This window comes from Solanum stenotomum, chromosome 1 (genome assembly GCF_019186545.1).
Source record: "Solanum stenotomum isolate F172 chromosome 1, ASM1918654v1, whole genome shotgun sequence".
Classification (NCBI taxonomy): Eukaryota; Viridiplantae; Streptophyta; class Magnoliopsida; order Solanales; family Solanaceae; genus Solanum; species Solanum stenotomum.
In genome coordinates, this window is record NC_064282.1 from 48721352 (window position 1) to 48741796 (window position 20445).

General features: G+C 38.5%; 1 protein-coding gene across 1 annotated transcript; it reads right to left on the reverse strand.

Annotated features, from left to right (window-relative positions):
- Positions 1–16860: 16860 nt before the first annotated feature.
- Positions 16861–19685, reverse strand: LOC125865545 (receptor-like protein kinase ANXUR1). The gene has a single exon (XM_049545755.1). It carries the CDS (start codon positions 19525–19527, stop codon positions 16963–16965), a length of 2565 nt encoding a protein of 854 aa, XP_049401712.1. The 5' UTR covers positions 19528–19685; the 3' UTR covers positions 16861–16962.
- Between the last annotated feature and the right edge of the window lie 760 nt (positions 19686–20445).

Here is a 20445-nt window from a genome sequence, read left to right on the forward strand (position 1 = left end):
AATCATTCTCGCAAGCATGTATCTTTTCATACCGAAGACCTAAATTTTGAATCATTTTTTTTGCTCCATAGAATGACTCTGGTAAAGTTTCACCAGAAGGAAGTGCTCGTTTGATCAATTTCAATATGCTATCGGTTGCTTTATCACTCAAACCATGAAGGCATTTGATTTGGAACAATTCCACAATCAGTGATAACTTAGAGAATGTATCACAACCTGGATAAAGTTGTTGTGAAGCATCTTCCAATAATTTGAAAAATTTGGAAGTAGGTTCTGAAGCATCACCTTGTTGAAACTTTACTCCACTAGAATCATCCATTATTTTGGGACCAGCAGCATCATAAATCATTTCAAACATATCGTTATCTCGCTCTTTTCGTTTCTTTTGAGATGGTTCGCCTTGCTCTTTTCCTTCTGCATCCTGATTAATGATTTTCTTTTTTGGTGCAAATTCTCCATATTGAAGCCAACGTGTGTATCCTTTGACTATCCCAAAAAGTATTAAATGTTCCTTCACTTCATCTCTAGACTCGTTGGAAACATTATTGCATTGTGTACAAGGACAAGGAATTTCACCTTCTACTTCAAAGTTTTGAAAGGCAAATTCAAGAAAATTATCAACTCCTTTTAAATAAACATCGCTCGATGTGTCAGTACAACGCATCCAAGTCTTATCCATTTTCAAATTTCCTACAAAGAAACAAACAGATAAAGATAGTGTTAGCATAAAAATCTCCCGGAACAGAAAAAAACAATAGAATGAAGAGAGGCAGAAGGTGAGAATATATTATTAAGTGTTTGTTGAGTTCATCGTCCATTTTTTAGGAGGTAGAGAGGTTGTTTTCAATAAATCGACTCTTGAAATAGCTAAATCACATTCATACTATTATCCACTTAATGTCAAAGTTGGTAGGAGAAAGCTTTTGTTGACAAGTTTAAGTGTATGATTGTGACATTAAGTACACTTGGAAATGAGCCTTTTCTTCAAAAATACAATGGAACTTATCTACATTCCACTTTTCCAGCTCTGTGAAATGTTCAAGAGCCATCAACCATGTTGGATTAGGGCTAGAGGTGAAAGTAGTTGTTTCTTTAAACACATACATTTACTACTCCCCTGACTCAAATCCTGTCCCTTCAGCTAGCTTTCCCGACATAAAAATCATAGTCGGAGAAGTAGAATGGCCAACAGATGGAACCAAGCACGCGAATATTGAAAATGCAAAGAGATTTAAAAGGCTTATTTCCTAGTGCTACACTTTTGTATTTTGATTTGGCATCTTAATTATAAAAAGTAAATAACAAAAGCTGACTGTTCAGTTCATAAAATGAGCTTGAGCATCAGATCCTAGCAAAGACCAAACTTTGTAATTTTCTCATAATTCTACATGAACTACTGTAACAAGTTGTTTGTAAATTACATAGTAGGTCAAACAACCCTTAATATGTAAACCTTTTATGCATCAGAAAATGTAATTCTTCAATACTTGAGAGTTGGCCAACTACATCTAGTATTGCATAAAAGAGAGTGCCTATTTCCGACAATCCTTTGACTCTGACATTCTACAGTTTTCAATACCTATCCTACTGTTTCCTGGCAACCAGTTCATATTATAAAACAATACAGAGATTTGTAAATGGAAAAAATTATTCAGAGCAAAATAACCTCGCATCTGATAACTTAATATCATTTTCATATTGTCACGCCCCAAGCTACCCACGAGACGCGGACACGGGACCTAGGACCACAAGTGATCCCAAGCTAACCCTGCTGGCATGATCATGAGTATACTAAAGATAATAAACTGATGCGGAAGCTAAATCATAAAGTAAGTCTGAAATGATGGGGAATACCCATATACTATAACTGAATATATCAAATCTGAGAGTTTAATACAAAAGAAATATCAAACTCAAAATACTAAGCTGAATCTATCTATGTCTGAAATAAGCCTCTAAACTGACTAGAAATGTTGGGACATGCCCCAACTAGATCTAGCAAAACTGAAACTAAAGACTAAAAGCGATAAAGATAAACATGTCACTAGTCCTCGAAGAATGAGGACTCACCACTGATGCTGCTGAACTGAAGATCGAGAACCGATCTAAGCGTGATCTGGATACTGAGAACCTGAACCTACATCACGAGAAGATGTAGCGCACGTATGCGTCAGTACTTGAAAGATACTGAGCATGCAGGATAGAGTAAAGCTGAAATAACATATAACTGAACAAAGCAATAAAGCAATGAAATAATCTGAACATGATATAGATACTGAAAATACTGAATACTGAGCTAACTGATGCAATGACCAAATTTATAACATGCTGAGACTGAATACTGACTGTACTGAAATATGGTCAATGCAATAGAGTCTGACTGAACTGTGGGAGCTACTAATAACCGACATAAAACCACATGAGCTAAATGTGGAGTCCGATGTATACGCCCCATCGAGAGGACCCAATATACCCTGCCAGAGGTATAGAGGCATGCTGGCGTGATCACTAAACTGATGTTGCCCACAGAGGGGACTTACACCTACGTGGCTCGTAGTTCTGGGACTATATGGGTACGCTGAAACCCTAGTCCAACTCGGTATTATGCTACTCCCAATGAATTAAGTGGTTAACTGGTTATGACTGAATTTCTGTAAATACTGGATAGCTCGAAACTGAACATGCAAACTGAGAATGCAACAATTAATCTGATAATGATGCATTCATAAACTGAGGCATGTAAAACTGAATACTGAAATATCTGACCTAGCATGTGTAATTCAAGAACTAAAGAAATACATAGCTAGGGTTCTGAAATTCATGCGATAAACTGAGCAATAACATGATAATCTGATTTGGAACATTTAAATAACTAATTCATGATGATCTGCTGTAATTCTAGAAACCCTAGGTCTGTTCATAATCATGGAATCAAGAATCTGACTGAATTCTAGGGACCTAATGGGCGAAAGGAACCAACTAGTGAAATTCCACATACCTGGTGGCGAATTCCACGGAGAAATCTTTCGATTTCGGGGCTGGAATTGAAGGAACCTTGCTGCGTTCTTGAACTAGGGTTCTTGACCTTTTTCTCCTCTCTTGCTTCTAATTTTCTAAGTTTTGATTAATGATTTTGACTAAGGTAAGTTCTAATTATGTTTCTAGGCTTAAACTAATTAAAACCTCATGATTTAGGGTCTAAACGACGTATCTTAGGGGTTAAACGAAATAGGAAAAGACCAAAAGACCCCTGAATTAACTGCTGTCGGAGTGATCAACGGAATGGACTGACGGTCCGTCAATCAATCGACGGTCTATCGATTGGGTCCGTAGGTCGAGTCTGCCCAATAGGGATTCACTAAAATGGGCATAACTTTTTACTCGGAGGTCGAAATTTAGTAAACTCAGTGGCGTTGGAAAGATAATTCAATTATATGCTAACTTGATCTACGGTCAGACCTACGGACTGTGGATCGAATGACGGTCCGTGCTGGTCGACCGTTGTTTGTGTTAAAGGCTGGTAAAGGAAGTCTCGATCCACGGACATAGACCACGGACCGTGGTCTGATCTACGGACCGTGAGTCGGTCCGTGAGTTGGGACTTAGCCAATTTTCTGAGCTGGTTTGGGGAGGGGTTGCAGTGGTGAACCACGGACCACCAGCACGGGCCGTGGTTTGACCTACGGTTCGTGGATGGTGACGGTAAGTTGCACCTGCAACTTCTCAAAATCTGCATTCTTGTCTGTTTCGAATACGGGTGTTACATTATCTCCCCTTTGGGACCATTCGTCCTCAAATGAAGACTAATCTAGCTGAAATGTATGGAGAGGGTGGCAATCCCTACCACTAGACACTAAGAACTGAATTTCTGACTGAAGTGAGTTCCAAGAACATGCAAATACACTGAAAATGCAAGTACAAACTGAAGGAACATGATTCTAAAACTGAATTTACGCATGAATGACTGAAAAACTGAAGAGGAACTATTACCTCAAGCTGGAATGGAATCGGAAGGAAAGAGGTGAGGATACTTGGACTTCATGGCTGCTTCTGCTTCCCAAGTAGCTCCCTCTACTGACTGACTCCTCCACAAAACCTTGACTGAAGCGACTTCTTTATTTCTCAACCTTCTAACCTGATGATCGAGAATCTCAACTGCTACATCCTCATAAGAAAGGCTATCTCTTACAGCCACACTCTCTAATGACACTGGATGTACTGCTGCTAAGTCTACTGACAATTCTAACTCATAAGCCACTTTACCAATCCTTTTCAAGATCCGGTAAGGGCCTACATATCTGGGACTGAGCTTTTCTTTCTTGCCAAATCTCATCACCCCCTTCATGGGTAACATTTCAGGAAAACCCAATCATCAACTTAGAACTCTAGTTCCCTTCTTCTCACATCTGCATAAGACTTCTGGCGACTCTGGGCAGTCTTAAGTCTATCTCTAATGAGTTGCACTTTCTCCATGGCATCAAGGACTGAATCTGGTCCTATCAAGACTGCTTCACCTACTTCAAACCAACCAACTGGAGATCTACATCTACGCCCATACAATGCCTCATAAGGGGCCTTTTGAATGCTGGAATGGTAACTATTGTTGTAGGCGAACTCAATAAGAGGAAGGTGATCATCCCAACTACCCCTGAAGTCGATCACACAAGCTCTCAACATTTCTTCTAAGGTATGAATGGTACGCTCTGCCTGACCATCCGTCTGTGGATGAAATGTTGTGCTAAGATTAACCTGGGTACTAAGACCTTTCTGGAATGACTTCCGAAAATGAGAGGTAAACTGAGGACCCCTATCTGAGATGATAGACAAATGAACCCCATGCAACCTCACAATCTCATTAATGTAAAGCTTGGCGTAATCCTCCGCCGAATCTGTAGTCTTGACCGCCAAAAAGCGCGAAGACTTAGTAACCCTATCAACAATCACCCAAATGGAGTCATGTTGCCTGCGAGTACGAGGTAAACCTGTGATGAATTCCATGTTGATCACTTCCCACTTCCAAGTAGGAATGTCAATCTCTTGAGTCTTACCTCCTGGTTTCTGATGTTCTACCTTGACTTGCTGGCAATTGGGGCACTTAGCCACAAAGTCTGCTATATCTTTTTTCATACCATTCCACCAGTAGACTTCCCGCAGATCACGGTACATCTTAGTGGCGCCTGGATGAATAGAATATCTGGAATTGTGGGTTTCTGTGAGAATATGCTGTCTCAATTCACCCACATCAGGAACACACAATCTACCTTGATAGCGAAGTGCACCATCTCCCCCTTGGGAGAAAACCTCCACTCTCTGATTGTGGACTGCACCCTTAAGTTCAAGCAAGATTGGATCACTATCTTGCTTTTCCTTAACCTCTACTACCAAAGAAGATTCTGCCCCATTCTGAACCGTTACACCACCATCTGATATGCTCATAAGACGAACTCCTAGGCGAGCAAGTCTGTGAACATCCTTTGCTAGCTCTCTCCTTTCTTCCTCAACATGTGCTACACTACCCATGGATAGTCTGCTAAGGGCATCTGCTACTACATTCGCCTTACCCGGATGGTAATGCACGCTCATATCATAATCTTTGAGGAACTCAAGCCACCTTCTCTGGCGAAGATTCAACTCTTTCTGGGTGAATACATACTGAAGGCTCTTATGGTCTGTGAACACATCTACATGAACACCATACAAGTAGTGTCTCCAAATCTTGAGTGCAAACACCACTGCTGCAAGCTCGAGGTCATGAGTTGGATAATTCTTCTCATGTACCTTAAGTTGTCTGGAAGCATAAGCTATAACCTTACCTCGCTGCATCAACACACAACCTAGGCCGACCCTGGATGCATCACAATAGATCACATAACCATCTGAACCCTCTGGTAGAGTCAAGACAGGAGCTGTAGTCAACCTAGTTTTCAGTTCTGCAAAGCTTTTCTCACAATCATCTGACCATTGGAACTTAACCTTTTTCTGAGTTAACTTAGTCAATGGAGAGGCTATGGATGAAAATCCTTCCACAAACCGTCTGTAATAGCCTGCTAGACCCAAGAAACTTTTGATATCTGTAGCAGAGGTAGGTTTGGGCCATTGTGTCACTGCATCTATCTTCTGGGAATCTACTCGAATTCCTTCATTCGACACAATATGCCCAAGGAAGGCAACTGATTGTAACCAAAACTCGCACTTGTTAAACTTTGCAAATAAATGGTGATCTTTGAGAGTTTTCAGAACAACTCTCAAATGATTTGCATGTTCTTCCTCATTCCTAGAGTAAATGAGGATATCATCAATAAAGAGATAACGAACAAGTCCAAGTACTGCTTGAACACTCTGTTCATCAAATCCATGAAAGCTGCAGGAGCATTGGTTAGTCCAAATGACATAACTACAAATTCGTAATGACCATACCGAGTTCTAAAGGCTGTCTTCGGAATGTCACTATCTATGACTCTAAGCTGATGATAACCTGATCTGAGGTCTATTTTTGAGAAATGACTAACACCCTGAAGTTGGTCAAACAAGTCATCAATCCTGGGGATGAGATACTTATTCTTGATTGTGACTTTGTTCAACTGCCTATAGTCAATACACATTCTGAGAGAACCATCTTTCTTCTTCACGAACAACACTGGTGCACCCCATGGCGAAATAATAGGTCTGATGAAACCCTAATCTAGAAGGTCTTTCAACTGCTCTTTCAATTCCTTAAGCTACGCTGGAGCCATTCTGTAAGGAGGGATAAAGATAGGCTGGGTATTTGGAAGGAGATCAATTCCAAAGTCTATTTCCCTTTCGGGAGGAACTCCATGAAGATCTTTTGGGAACACTTCTGGAAACTCATTAACCACTGGAACTGACTCAAGAGTTGGGGTTTCGGAACTAGAATCCTTAACCCTAACTAGATGATAGAGATAACCCTTAGAGATCATCTTTCTGGCCTTAAGGTAAGAAATGAATCGACCCATAGGCGCAAAGCTACTACCTTTCCATTCTAAGATTGGTTCGTCTGGAAACTGAAAACGAACAGTCCTAGTTCTACAATCAACTGAGGCATAACATGAATGTAACCAATCCATGCCTAGAATGACATCGAAGTCTACCATTTCTAACTTTACAAGATCTGCTGAGGTGACTTTCTGAGAGACTGTGAGAGGGCAATTTCTGTATACCCGTCTTGCTATAACTGGGTCACCGACTGGAGTAGAGACTGAAAAGGGTTCTGAAAGAGTTTCTGGGCTAACACTGAATTGGACTGCTATATAAGGAGTTACAAAAGACAAAGTATCCCCTGGATCTAACAATGCATAAGCATCAAGATCAAAGACTCATAACGTACCAGTGACTACATCAGGAGAATCTTCTTGATCTTGACGAACCTGAAGAGCATAAAGCCTGTTTTGGTACTGTTCGCCCCCAGTACCAGAAGAGTTACCCTGCTGAGTCGGGCGACCTGCTGGTGCTGCTGAAGTTGTAGACTGAGCTCTACCATTATTTCCTCCTTGACCTTGTCTTGAAGGACAATCCTTCAATCTAAGACTAGACTGGCCACACCCAAAGCATCCTTCTTTACCTGCAACACACTCGCCCGGATGGTTCCTACTATATTTCAGGCAAGTTGGGTAGGTTTTGGTGCCTGAAACACTATCTTGAGACTTAGAGCCTGACGCCCTACCTTTCTGATCATTACGGAACCTGAGGGATGGAACACTAGCTGATGAAGGGGCTGGAGTCGAAGACTTCTGCTGAAAATGCGAGCGATTTCCACCACCCGATTTCTGGTAGGAATACTCGTAGTTACCTGTTCTTGCTTTCTTAGTCTCCTTAGCCTGTTCCCTAAGCTTATCACCCTCAACCTGCTGAGCATGAGTCATGAGCCTAGAGATGTTTATGTCTCCCAACAACATAGCATTCCTGCACTCTGTTTTCACTAAGTCTGACACTCCATAGAGAAACTTATTCATCTGAGCCCTGGAATCAGCAACCATGTGAGGAGTATACCTGGAGAGTTGGTTAAACTTGAGCCCATACTCTTGGACGGTCATGTTACCCTGCCTCAAGTTCATAAATTCCTGGGCCCTTGCTTCTCTCAACTCTATGGGGAAAAACCTGTCTAGAAAGGTTTCTGTGAAACATTCCCAAGTAATAGGAGCGGTATCTGGACCCCTATTCTCCTTCCACTGAGTATACCAGATATGAGCCACATCCTTAAGTTGGTAAGATACTAACTCAACCCGATCATTCCCAGTGACCTGCATTACCTCAAAGATCTTCTTGATCTCATCCAAGAAATTATGGGGATCTTCACCAGTCTGCGATCCTAAGAACTCAGGCGGATTCATCCTAACAAAGTCACGGACCCTTGTTGCTGCTGATCCACCATTTGCATTCACAGGAGCTTGAACCCGCTGATTGTTCTGGTTAGCGACACTCTGAGCCAATATCAGAATGGCATTCCTGAATTCAACATTTGAGACTTCCTGATTCGAAACTGGAGGAACTGCATTTGCATTCCTAGCATTCGCATTCCTGACATAAGCTCTACGAGGAGGCATGATCACTAAAATGTAGAATGTCGAGTTAGAATGGAATTAGATCATACCTTACGCACGATAAGAGTAACAAGAAAATGAAGATTTTTCCTAAGACACTTTGTAGCCTCCCTCTCATTAGATGTGGTGCGCACTACACACCCATGAAAAGGACTCTACCTAGTGCGGCTTTTCAGACATCCTAGGACACTTAAACCTAATGCTGTGATACCAAGTTTGTCACGCCCCAAGTTACCCCAAAGACGCGGACACGGGACCTAGGACCACAAGTGATCCCAAGCTAACCCTGCTGGCATGATCATGAGTATACTAAAGATAATAAACTGATGCGGAAGCTAAATCATAAAGTAAGTCTGAAATTATGGGGAATACCCATATACTATAACTGAATATATCAAATCTGAGAGTTTAATACAAAAGAAATATCAAACTCAAAATACTAAGCTGAATCTATCTATGTCTGAAATAAGCCTCTAAACTGACTAGAAATGTTAGGACATGCCCCAACTAGATCTAGCAAAACTGAAACTAAAGACTAAAAGCGATAAAGATAAACATGTCACTAGTCCTCGAAGAATGAGGACTCACCACTGATGCTGCTGAACTGAAGATCGAGAACCGATCTAAGCGTGATCTGGATACTGAGAACCTGAACCTACATCACGAGAAGATGTAGCGCACGTATGCGTCAGTACTTGAAAGGTACTGAGCATGCAGGATAGAGTAAAGCTGAAATAACATATAACTGAACAAAGCAATAAAGCAATGAAATAATCTGAACATGATATAGATACTGAAAATACTGAATACTGAGCTAACTGATGCAATGACCAAATTTATAACATACTGAGACTGAATACTGACTGTACTGAATATGGTCAATGCAATAGAGTCTGACTGAACTGTGGGAGCTACTAATAACCGACATAAAACCACATGAGCTAAATGTGGAGTCCGACGTATACGCCCCATCGAGAGGACCCAATATACCCTACCAGAGGTATAGAGGCATGCTGGCGTGATCACTAAACTGATGTTGCCCACAGAGGGGACTTACACCTACGTGGCTCGTAGTTCTAGGACTATATGGGTATGCTGAAACCCTAGTCCAACTCGGTATTATGCTACTCCCAATGAATTAAGTGGTTAACCGGTTATGACTGAATTTCTGTAAATACTGGATAGCTCGAAACTGAACATGCAAACTGAGAATGCAACAATTAATCTGATAATGATGCATTTATAAACTGAGGCATGTATAACTGAATATATTATGACTGAGTTACTGAATAGCTTAAAATACTGACATATAAATACTCATACTTGAAAACTCCTTTTTAGAAAATAATACTCTGATCATTGATGACTTGGGAAGTCATACTGCATAAACATTGATGGTATATCTAGATACCATACTATTCATACATTGATGACCTACTCAATTGTCATACTAATCATGTATTAGAAGCTCTTTCTCAAAACTCATCTTAACTTTCTCAAAAACTCAAAATAGGGTTTATGCTGAAATATACTGATAATGTGGCATAAAACTGGAGCATGTATATCTGAATAACTGAAATATCTGACCTAGCATGTGTAATTCAAGAACTAATGAAATACATAGCTAGGGTTNTGCACCAGAAGGAGGTATCTTCATCTTCTTTAGAGAGATCTCATACCACAAGTTCTTTGCATAATTCGAACTTGTCTTTCGATATCACCCTGGTCAACATATCTATAGGATTTTCACTAATTCATTCTCCATTTGCTCACGAATCCAATGATATTTGACATCGATGTTTTTTGTCCTTGCATGATACATGGAGATCTTGCTCAAGTCTATTGCACTCTGACTGTCACAATGGATAACATACTCCAGATGTTGCAACCCAAGTTCTTGAAGAAATCACTTGAGCCATATCATCTCTTTGTCGACCTCAGTAGTCATAATATACTCAGCTTTATTTGTAGATAGTGCAACACACTTCTGCAACTTCGACTGCCATGATAGAGCTCCCCCTTTAAAAAGTAAACAAATATCCAGTAGTGGATTTTCTATTATCAAGGTTACCTACTATATCAACATCTGTATAGCCCTTCAAGATTGGATCTGATGCTCCAGAACACAAGCATTCATATGAGCTTCCTCTAAGATACTTGGGTATCCACTTCACAACTTCCTAATGCTCTTTCTCGGGATTGTCGAGAAATCTGCTGACAACACCAACTGCATGAGCAATATCAGGTCTAGTTCATACCATTGCATACATTAGACTTCCAACGATGTAACTTTGGCCATGTTCTATTTTTCCTCCCTAGCTGTAGGACATATCTTCTTGCTCAACTTCATATGACCAGTAAGAGGTGTGCTAACAGGCTTAACATTCTTCATATTGAAGCGCTCGAGTACGCGTTCAATGTACTTCTTCTGTGACAAATGAATCTTCATTTTATCTCTGAGACGAGTAATTCTCATGCCCAAAATTTTCTTGGCATGACCCAAGTCTTTCATAGAAAAAAACTTACACAACTCTTTCTTCAACTCATCAATCTTGGAAGTATTTCTGCTCACAATCAACATATCATTTACATACACCAAAAGGATGGTAAAATCATCGTCAGAATTATTTTTTACAAATACACAATGATCTGAAGAAGTCTTCTTATAGCCTTGCTCTCCCATAACTGATTCAAACTTCTTGTACCACTGTCTAGGAGCTTGTTTTAGGCCATAAAAACTCTTTCTGAGTTTGCACACAATTTTCTTTACCATTTACTTTGAATACCCCAGGTTGTTCCATATAAATCTCTTCTTCTAGGTCACCGTGAAGGAAACCCGTCTTCACATCCATATGCTCAATCTCTAAATTAAGACTAAAAGCCAAACCTAGAACTGTACGAATGGAGGACACTTTCACTATAGGAGAAAATATTTCGTCAAAGTAAATACCCTTCCTTTGACCAAATTCCTCAACAACCAATCTAGCTTTGTACCTGGCCTTTAAGTTGCGTTCTTCAAATTTAACTTCGAACATTCACTTGTTCTTTAAAGATCTCATGCCCTTCGGTAATTTTACCAACTCATAAGTATGGTTCTCATGCAGATACTTTATCTCATCTTGCATGGATTCAATCCATTGATCCTTATGCTCATCTTCCATGGCCTCTTCATAACATTCAGATTCTCTCCCATCAATGAGTAACACATAGTTATTAGGTAAATAACGAGAGTAAGGAACCTGTTGTCATGTGGACCTCCTAAGCGAAATATTTGATTCGTCCACAAGTTCATGAGCATGGGGATCATCAATAACAACATCATTATTATTATCAACATCAACGTGTTGATTCGATACATGATTATAGGAATCACCATGATCATTAAGCCCAACAACATCATGCACACTTGTGTGAGGAACTTCATCAAGATGAACTATGACATCAAAACTTGAAGATTTTAGCTTCTCCGCTTTGTCAATATCTTCAATGGTTTGATTCTCCATGAAAACAATATCACCGGTCATAGCTGCTCTTACGAGTCGTAGGTGGAAATCGTAGGTGGAGGGGTAAATGTTTTTCAAAGTCAAGTTCCAGTGTTATCGTTCACCAGAATGGTTCGTTAGTCAATATATGAGTCGTAGATATGTCTCGTAGATGAGTCACAGACTTAAAGATTTTTGAAGGTCTAAGCTGGGAAAGACGGATATTATGTACAGGCTATAGGAATACCAACGGGCCGTGCATGGGATCCGTTAAAAGAGGGTAAAATTTTAGGTACCATTATTTGACCTATGGATCACCAGGACGGTACTTAAGTGGACCTACGGACTGTAGGTCAAGTCGACAATTATTTTAAAAGGGGCTTTTGAATCTTTTCCTAATTATTTTAACCCAATACTATGTCGTTTTAGCCCTCATCCTAGACCCTGTTTAAACCTTTTAGGCCAAATATCTAACTACTCTAGATCGTTCTTCAAATTTCCCCAAATCCCTTCAAGTTCTTTCCCAATATTTCTCTCTCTAAAGCTTGAAGAAGAAGACTAGGGTTTCAAGGTCAAGTCTCTGAATTCACAATTAATTGTGAGCTTTTGGCATCAAGGTATGATAATATTCACCTATGGAGTCCTTTCCTCCATAGGGTTCCTAAATTCTCCAATGTTACAAGTTAGAATCTCCAATTAAAATCGGGGTTTTATTCAATCTCATGGGTTCTTTTCAATTATGATCGAATTGATTGTTTTATATTTTTTTATGCATGAATTGAGGTAATTACATATCTTTAAGTTGAATTCAATTGAACCCATGCATGATCCATGATTTCTAGAATTGTATGATGAAACTTTTGACACATGAAAGATGAATTTATGAAGATATGCATGTTCTTTATGAAAGTGATGAAAATGATTTAAGGTTGCTTTGAGAGTAAAGCATCAATGTTGTTGTTGTGGTTATTGTGAAAGGATTTCTTACATACTACTCATAACATAATTGTGAAATGATTTTCTCATATAAAGGATTCATAAGGTTGAAAGGTTTTCTCACCAAAGATGAATCAAGATTAAAGGAGCTATTCTAATGAAATCTAGCTTGGATTGACTTCTTAATGTGCCCTTCCATGGATGATAAGACAAGCGGCAATTACCCACGTCCCATAATTATAAGACAAGTTAAGATTAATGACTATTTCATGGGATTTATGCTTAGCACTGAGTAGACAAGTGATGATTAGTCATGTCCCATAACTATGTACCACCATAGGTTGTCTAGATAGACATTAGCTGGTGGATCCACCTAAGCTAGAAGTTCATGGTTCTTACCTTGGCAAGTAAGGACACATCTTTTCGGTGTGGGATAGACACTGGATTCCATGTTATAACTCACATGGTCTATGTCGGTTAAAGGTAAATCTCCCTCAATAATGAACTAAGGCTACTTTCTAAAATTATATATCTCAAATGGGTTTTTTAAAGATGTTTAGCTTGCATTGACCATGGTCATGACTTATGTTTTCTAACATGTTATTCTATGATTTAGCTTGGTCATCGCATGTCATGTAAAGTCCATTTTTAGCATGATTTCATAACTCTTATGCATTGCTATCATACTTGGTACATTCCATGTACTAACACATACTTCTGCCTACATTGTTTCACTAATGTAGGGTCCGATGCTCCTACCTCCTGTACTCGTGGCTAGTGGTCCCATATAGAGATTGAATATTGGTGAGTCCTTATGTTTTGAAGACCGAGATTCATTTATTGCTTTCATGTCTTTTTATTTTGGATATTGTATGTGATGTATGAGTTATGTTTCAATCACTCCTTTGATGTAATAGATGGCTTTGAGACTTATGTTAGACTTCTGCTACTTTTGTCAAACTCTTATATTTGAAAAACTACTTTTAAACTCTTTTGGTTTTCTATTATCTTGTATGATGTATGCTAAGTGACTTGTGTAGGACCTCTCGGGATCTTATACGCCATGTCACGTCTAGGGGTGTTCTTTGGGTCATGACAACTCTGAAATTCAATGATGGGGGTATTTTATGGAGCCTGAAGAATTCAATCTGTAATTAACTTTACAGTGAAGGTGGATTCTTTTTAAGATTAGGACAGAGTTGGTCAGCATGGAGGATGCATGTATCCATACAAAAATGATCAAAAAGTCTAGCAAACATTTAAAAGCCTTACATTAAATCCTAAAGTGTGTTGGGTTTTTTCTGTTTGTGTGGCAGTAAGTGTGCCATGTTTCACAGTTGAAAATGGTAGACGATTGTCGAAGCTCTAAATCAGTGGTTTATGCATAGTAGAAATTTCGGTAAGGAAGACTTCAAAAGCGCTAAATTTGGTAAATCCTGAGGGTGCAGGTATTCTTAACAAAATGGATAGAATTGCTATCTAGTATTTAAAAGCCTATTAAATTCACATTTGGTAATATGAAGGATATTAAGTAGGTAATGTGCAAGTGTATGGGACTGTGAAAGTCGAAATATAGGTAGAATGTATCAAAATGTTCTTTAATCTTGTGGTCTTATACATGTTATGGGGAAAGTCAACATTCTTTTTGAAGCGGATAAAAAGGAAAGTAAGACAAGCAACTTAAAATGGAGGGAATAACATTTACATAGTTGTAAGCGGCCTAAGAGTGTGAGAAATATTGATATCCGATGTCTATGGTATATTACCACAGTCTAATTCTAAATTCTTAGAACTGCAGGCACCGCCAACTCGTGCCAAATCACTGAGGTTGGGCAGAAGGAAGAGCTGCAATGACTCAGTTGGTTTAGACAAAGGGATGGGAACTTATGAACGAGGAACTCGCCACAGTCTTGAAGTTAACAATGAAAATTGTCTTCGGTTCAAGAAATATGAAAGATCGCATAAATATTCAGAATGGTAACAACGAAGCCAATCATGTTGTGGAGGTAAATGAGTCATAAATGACTAAGATGCATGAAGAAATGAATGTGGACACTACTGTTCATTCTTGTGCCTTTTGTGAGTCTTCTAATTTAATAAGATTAACAACTTCTCCATTCTTGGTTTTGCTTCTAGTTATGCTGTAATGGTTGTGCATTTGACTGCTTTTAGAACTGCAGTCGAAGATGGTAGTATGCTTAAGCAGGAAAAGTAGTAGTTACTTCACAAGAGAGGTGGGCGAAAATTGGCAAGTCATGTAGAAAAAGGGAAGTTTCCAGAATCTATATAGCATGTTAAAGCATCATAGTAATTGAAAAGTGCATTGGCGATGGAGTGTTATTCAGGATTATGGATAAGGGTAGTGATGTTAAGACTAAGAGGTTAGTCTATCCGAGTTCACGGGGGAAAGTAATAGCATTCAAGCATGGTATTCAACTATCTAGCTTTATGTAACCATTACAACTTACACTTTGCTTTTGATGGGGATTGGTGTCTCTGGCTGCATCAGAGGTAAGCAGATGATAGATGCAGTTGATTAAGAAACGGTGAATGTGAATGGACCTTAGCACAAAGTTTGATTCTCCTGTTTGTATTCGTCATTTGGAGAAATGAGGAAGAGGGAGTTGTTTGTGTAGGGTTGTGACTGATGTAGCGTATCAAAGATTCTTTCATTAAACAGGGGAGCAACATAGAGGGGTATGGCAGCTCTTCCAGCTGAAGCGAATGGTTTGCATGTTTATTTTAGTTATTAGTAATTTAACTTTCCGATAAAGCATCTTCCCACTTTAAAGGTAGTATAGAAAATATAGATAGATAGAGATATAGATTTATTTTGGAAGGCATATTTCTCTGAAGTGAAGTGCACAATTTGGCCAAAATTTTTAAAACTTCATTGACCCTTGAGTTTAGTTCATTGATAATCAAATTGCAGTTAAATAATTAATTTCAGCATCTAAAATGCAATAATGTGGATATTAATCCAATTCCTTAAAGTTGAGATTCAAAGAACCACAAGAATTTTTGTTTGTTGTAATTGTTGGACGCACACATTTCTCTAAAGCACATGGCTTCACCCATGAATCTCTAACGCCTCTTGCCACATTGCTTCATCTCTTTAAGCACCGAAACTATGACATTCAATAAAACTATATTTGACTGTCCTCCAATACAAGCAAGAATTTCCTTTGCATGAGATTGCGTGAATAGTACACTTCATTTAAGTGTGATATTTCACTCATGAAGCTATAACACTTGCTTCACATCACTTCATTGCTTTAAGCGCCAAAGCGATGGCATTTAGCAAAAATGTATTTGACCATCCTTATCCAATGCAAGTGAGAACTTCCTATGTTCTTGAGCTTTTAGTATGTGAATAAATTAAACAACACTTCTTGAAGGTGATAAAAGCAGCAAGCAAGTTGCTTTCTTGTGATGAAAAAGTATTGAAATGAGATGCTTTAAGATCATACTAGTTAAGTGAGATGAATGATGATGATGATTCTGACTTGTTTGTAAATAAAAAAAATTAACCTTTCTTTCAATTCAACTATTGTCCACATGCATGATATATAACCAATTTGTGTATTCCACCGTAAATTGTTCTACTAGTTGATCTGTTTACTTTTTCTTGAATAATAACGCAGACCATTATAGATTCAATCTCAGAAAATAAGAGTTGAACTAATCATAAACAATGCAGTTATAACATTGAACCTGCTTCACTCGCGGAGAAGCAATAATGAAGGCACTAAGAATGACAGAAGTACATGCTACAAGTGTATTTGTTTTTCACCCCCAGTCTAGCAGGATTATTAGTACTTCCATGTACCATCCACATGACTCGAACACTCAACCTACCGGTGGGAGATGTAGGTGCGCTACAAACTAAGCAAGCCTCATTGTCAATTATAAACTCTCTTCATAATTGCTAACCCTGACAGTAAAAATCTAAACAAAAACAAAAGAACAACGGTAGAACTAAGCAACTATCTACCTTGTGGTTTTACAATTTGTGAGAAGACAGCGTCCGTGCTGTGCTCCTCTGACTCCTTACCTTCTTCGGCAACCGTTAACAACTCTGTATGCATAGCATAGGCATCATTAGCTTTCTGTTCCGCCACCATTTTTGGTTCATCAGGATCACTTTGCAACTGAAGGCAGTACTCAAGATTCCACAGCACTGAACCCATTGAAGGACGATCAGTACCGTGATCAGACAAGCAACTCACTGCTGTATCAATGAATTGCTTCAAACATTCTTGTATTATCTCCCCCTTAATATGTGGATCCATAAGTTCCTTGGTAGTATTTTTCCTATGGCAGTGTAATGCCCAATCTGCTAGACTGACTTGTTCCTTTGGAAGACTAGCATTTAGAGCTGGCCTTCCAGACAGTACTTCAAATAGGACAACCCCAAAAGAGTAGACATCAGACTTTTCTGTCAGTTGCTGTCTTCTGAAATACTCTGGATCCAAGTATCCAAAACTTCCTTTTACCATTGTACTAACATGAGTTTGTTGGAGATTCGGTCCTGTTTTTGAGAGACCGAAATCAGAAACCTTTGCCACCCACTTGTCATCCACCAAAATGTTTGTAGTTTTCACATCCCTATGGATGATAGTGTACCTTGCACCAGTGTGAAGATAGTGAAGACCTCTGGCTGCACCAATACAAATTTCCAACCTTTGCTTCCATGATAAGGGTGGCTTGTTGTGCTTGTAAAGGTGCTCTCTCAATGTCCCATTAGCCATGTAATCATAGACTAATATCATCTCATCATTCTCTTCACAAGCCCCAATCAGTGAGACTAAGTGTCTATGTCTAAGTTTTGAAAGCAATTCTATCTCAGTTTGGAACTCATGAAGACCTTGTTCAGAAGAAGGGTTTGCTCTCTTAATAGCAACCGTAGTCCCTCCATCAATCTCCCCTCTATAGACTTTACCAAATCCTCCAACTCCAATAACTCGTGACTCGTCAAAATTCTTTGTACCTTGTTTTATCTCAGCTAAGGTGAAGTACCTACAAAGGCCTCCACCAATGTTGGAAATGTGACTACTGCCACTGCTTTTACCTGAGATAGTTGTTCTAGTTTCTGTACTCCTAGAACTATAAATAGGTAACCAACCACCTCTGCTAGACTTATTCCCTCCATTGTTTATATTCTTCCTTCGCTTGACAAAAGTAAGTACAACAACAACAATACTAAGGCCAGCTGTCATTCCTGCCACCGAACCAACTATGATTCCTTTCTTACTAGTTTTGTTTGATGCAAATGCTGGTTTTGACTGAGAATCAGTGTCTGTAGCTGCTAGGGGTGGTGATGGTACAGGATTAGGCCCTGCCAAATTCCCCTTTGTGTCATTGATCTTAAAAATCTCTAATCCATTGAGGATTGCATCATAAAACTCAGCCTTCGTTTCATCAGTAGGATGTAAAGCTACCCACATTTCATCATCACCAGTTTGATATATTACAAAGTCCTTGTATGCTGGCACATTTTGAGCAGAAGACCACGCAATTACATCAGCTTCTTCTAAAGCAGTCTGATTATTAAGAAATATCTTGAACACCCTCTGATTCATCCTTTTCATTTGAAAATCACAAAAATGTAACCTCACAAGATAAGTGAAATTTGTATCAACTTGAAAGATCCAAGTGAGATTATAATTCCTATTAACATCAGGATTTGGCCCCATCGATCGTGCTGTCCTATAAACATCCTCCGGAGCAATGTAATTAGGTAAATTAGAAGGATATGAAATTTTCATACTGTTATTAGCTGCAGATGTGATACCAAAAGATGCACCAAACAAATATGGTGCGTCATCATACCATATTCTCCCCAGCCCTGAGTCATTATTAGCTGGAATATACTGTCCACCAACATTTAACCTGAACATAGTTTGCATAGAAGAAGCTTGTGTTTCCGTAGTCTGATCTGAGAACCCCACCATAGGCGCGGGTTCAAATATTTCAGGCATTGAAACAATCTCAATCCCATTGATAAATGCAAATGAGTCATTATACGCGGAAGAAGGGGTAAATGTTATGTTAAGTGTAGCAGTTTGGAGAGGGACAAGAGTGAATTCTCTTATGATATAAGCCTGTGTTAGTGCCTGTGCTGTGATTGAAGCACTAAAGTTGTTTAGAAGAGTAAAACCCGCGATGTTTACAGAAAAGAATGAATTAGAGCAATTGAAATTGTCATAAGAAGAAGGATAAAAATGAAGTCTGATCCAATGACGAGATTTCGGAGAAACAGGGAAGGAATAGGTGGTTTGATTCTTGAAAATTCTAGCAGTCATATAAGGAATATCAGAAATCAATGAAGGGTCTTGATATTTAGCTTTAGATGTGATTGAATTACCAGAAGAAGAAGGGAAATATGTAGAATCTGGACTCCAAATCCTTCCATCTGCATCTGTAGCATTATTTGTAGCTCCACAAGACAAAACAAAAGAATAAGAATTTGTAACATTTGTTAATGAATATACCTTACTTAAGAGGGAACAAAATGTGGTTATGATAACCAAAAATGTGGAAAATTTCATTGTTGATTATCAAAGTACATGCAATAGATATTTTCATATAATGGCTATTTTATTAGCCATTAAGTTTAAAGAAAGTCTCTCTCACCTTTAATGCATTTCATCCATGGATAAGGGATAAAAAGCATAGAAAAATGGAGATTCAAATCTAAGATTTTTGTTTTTTTCTATGAGGAAATCTTTCTTCTTTTGCTACTTTGTGTTTTTCTTTGAAGGAGTATTAACGTTAGATACGGTAAGTTAGTGGTAAGGGATGTTTAAGTAACGTTTCCCTCTATATTTATTGATCTATTAAATAGGGGCCATTAATTTTTATTAATATAGTCACTGGTTATGTGACACTTTCTTTTAAAAATAAAATTATTTATTATCTTACTAGTTCAATCAAAAAGTGATATATTCAATCACTTGTCAATGACGTGACACCTGATTTATTTTGAATTTAAACTCAATCAATTTTAACGAAAACTCTTCAATTTAATCTAGTACTCAGCTTGTAAAATCTCTTTATATGTTAAACAATTATCGACAAATTTCAAAATCACAGACTTTTTACCGGTAATTGATTTTTTGGTAGTTAAATTCATTTAAGTATAGTTTATCTTTTAAATTTTGTTGCAGAGAAGAAATACTAATTTAAGCTAAACGACTCATTTTAAATTAGATAGTCTTTTCTGTCTTTTTGATTTAGCACACTAAAAGATATGTATTATGTCACATCACTTAAATGTTCATATACAATTTTTTGCGATTCACGAAACTAACACGTGGAGGGTTCATAACAGTTTGATTACTTTATTGTTTTTGTTATAAAATAATAGTGTGGATGTTCACTACACCAAAAAGTTACTTTCACCAATTATCTACATTACTTTCCACTATTATGAAGAGAACCTCCACCTTTATGACCATTATTCTTGT

Coding starts and splice junctions, on each gene's coding strand:
- LOC125865545 (XM_049545755.1), bottom strand. CDS start 19,527: ATGAAATTTTCCACATTTTTGGTTATCATAACCACATTTTGTTCCCTC.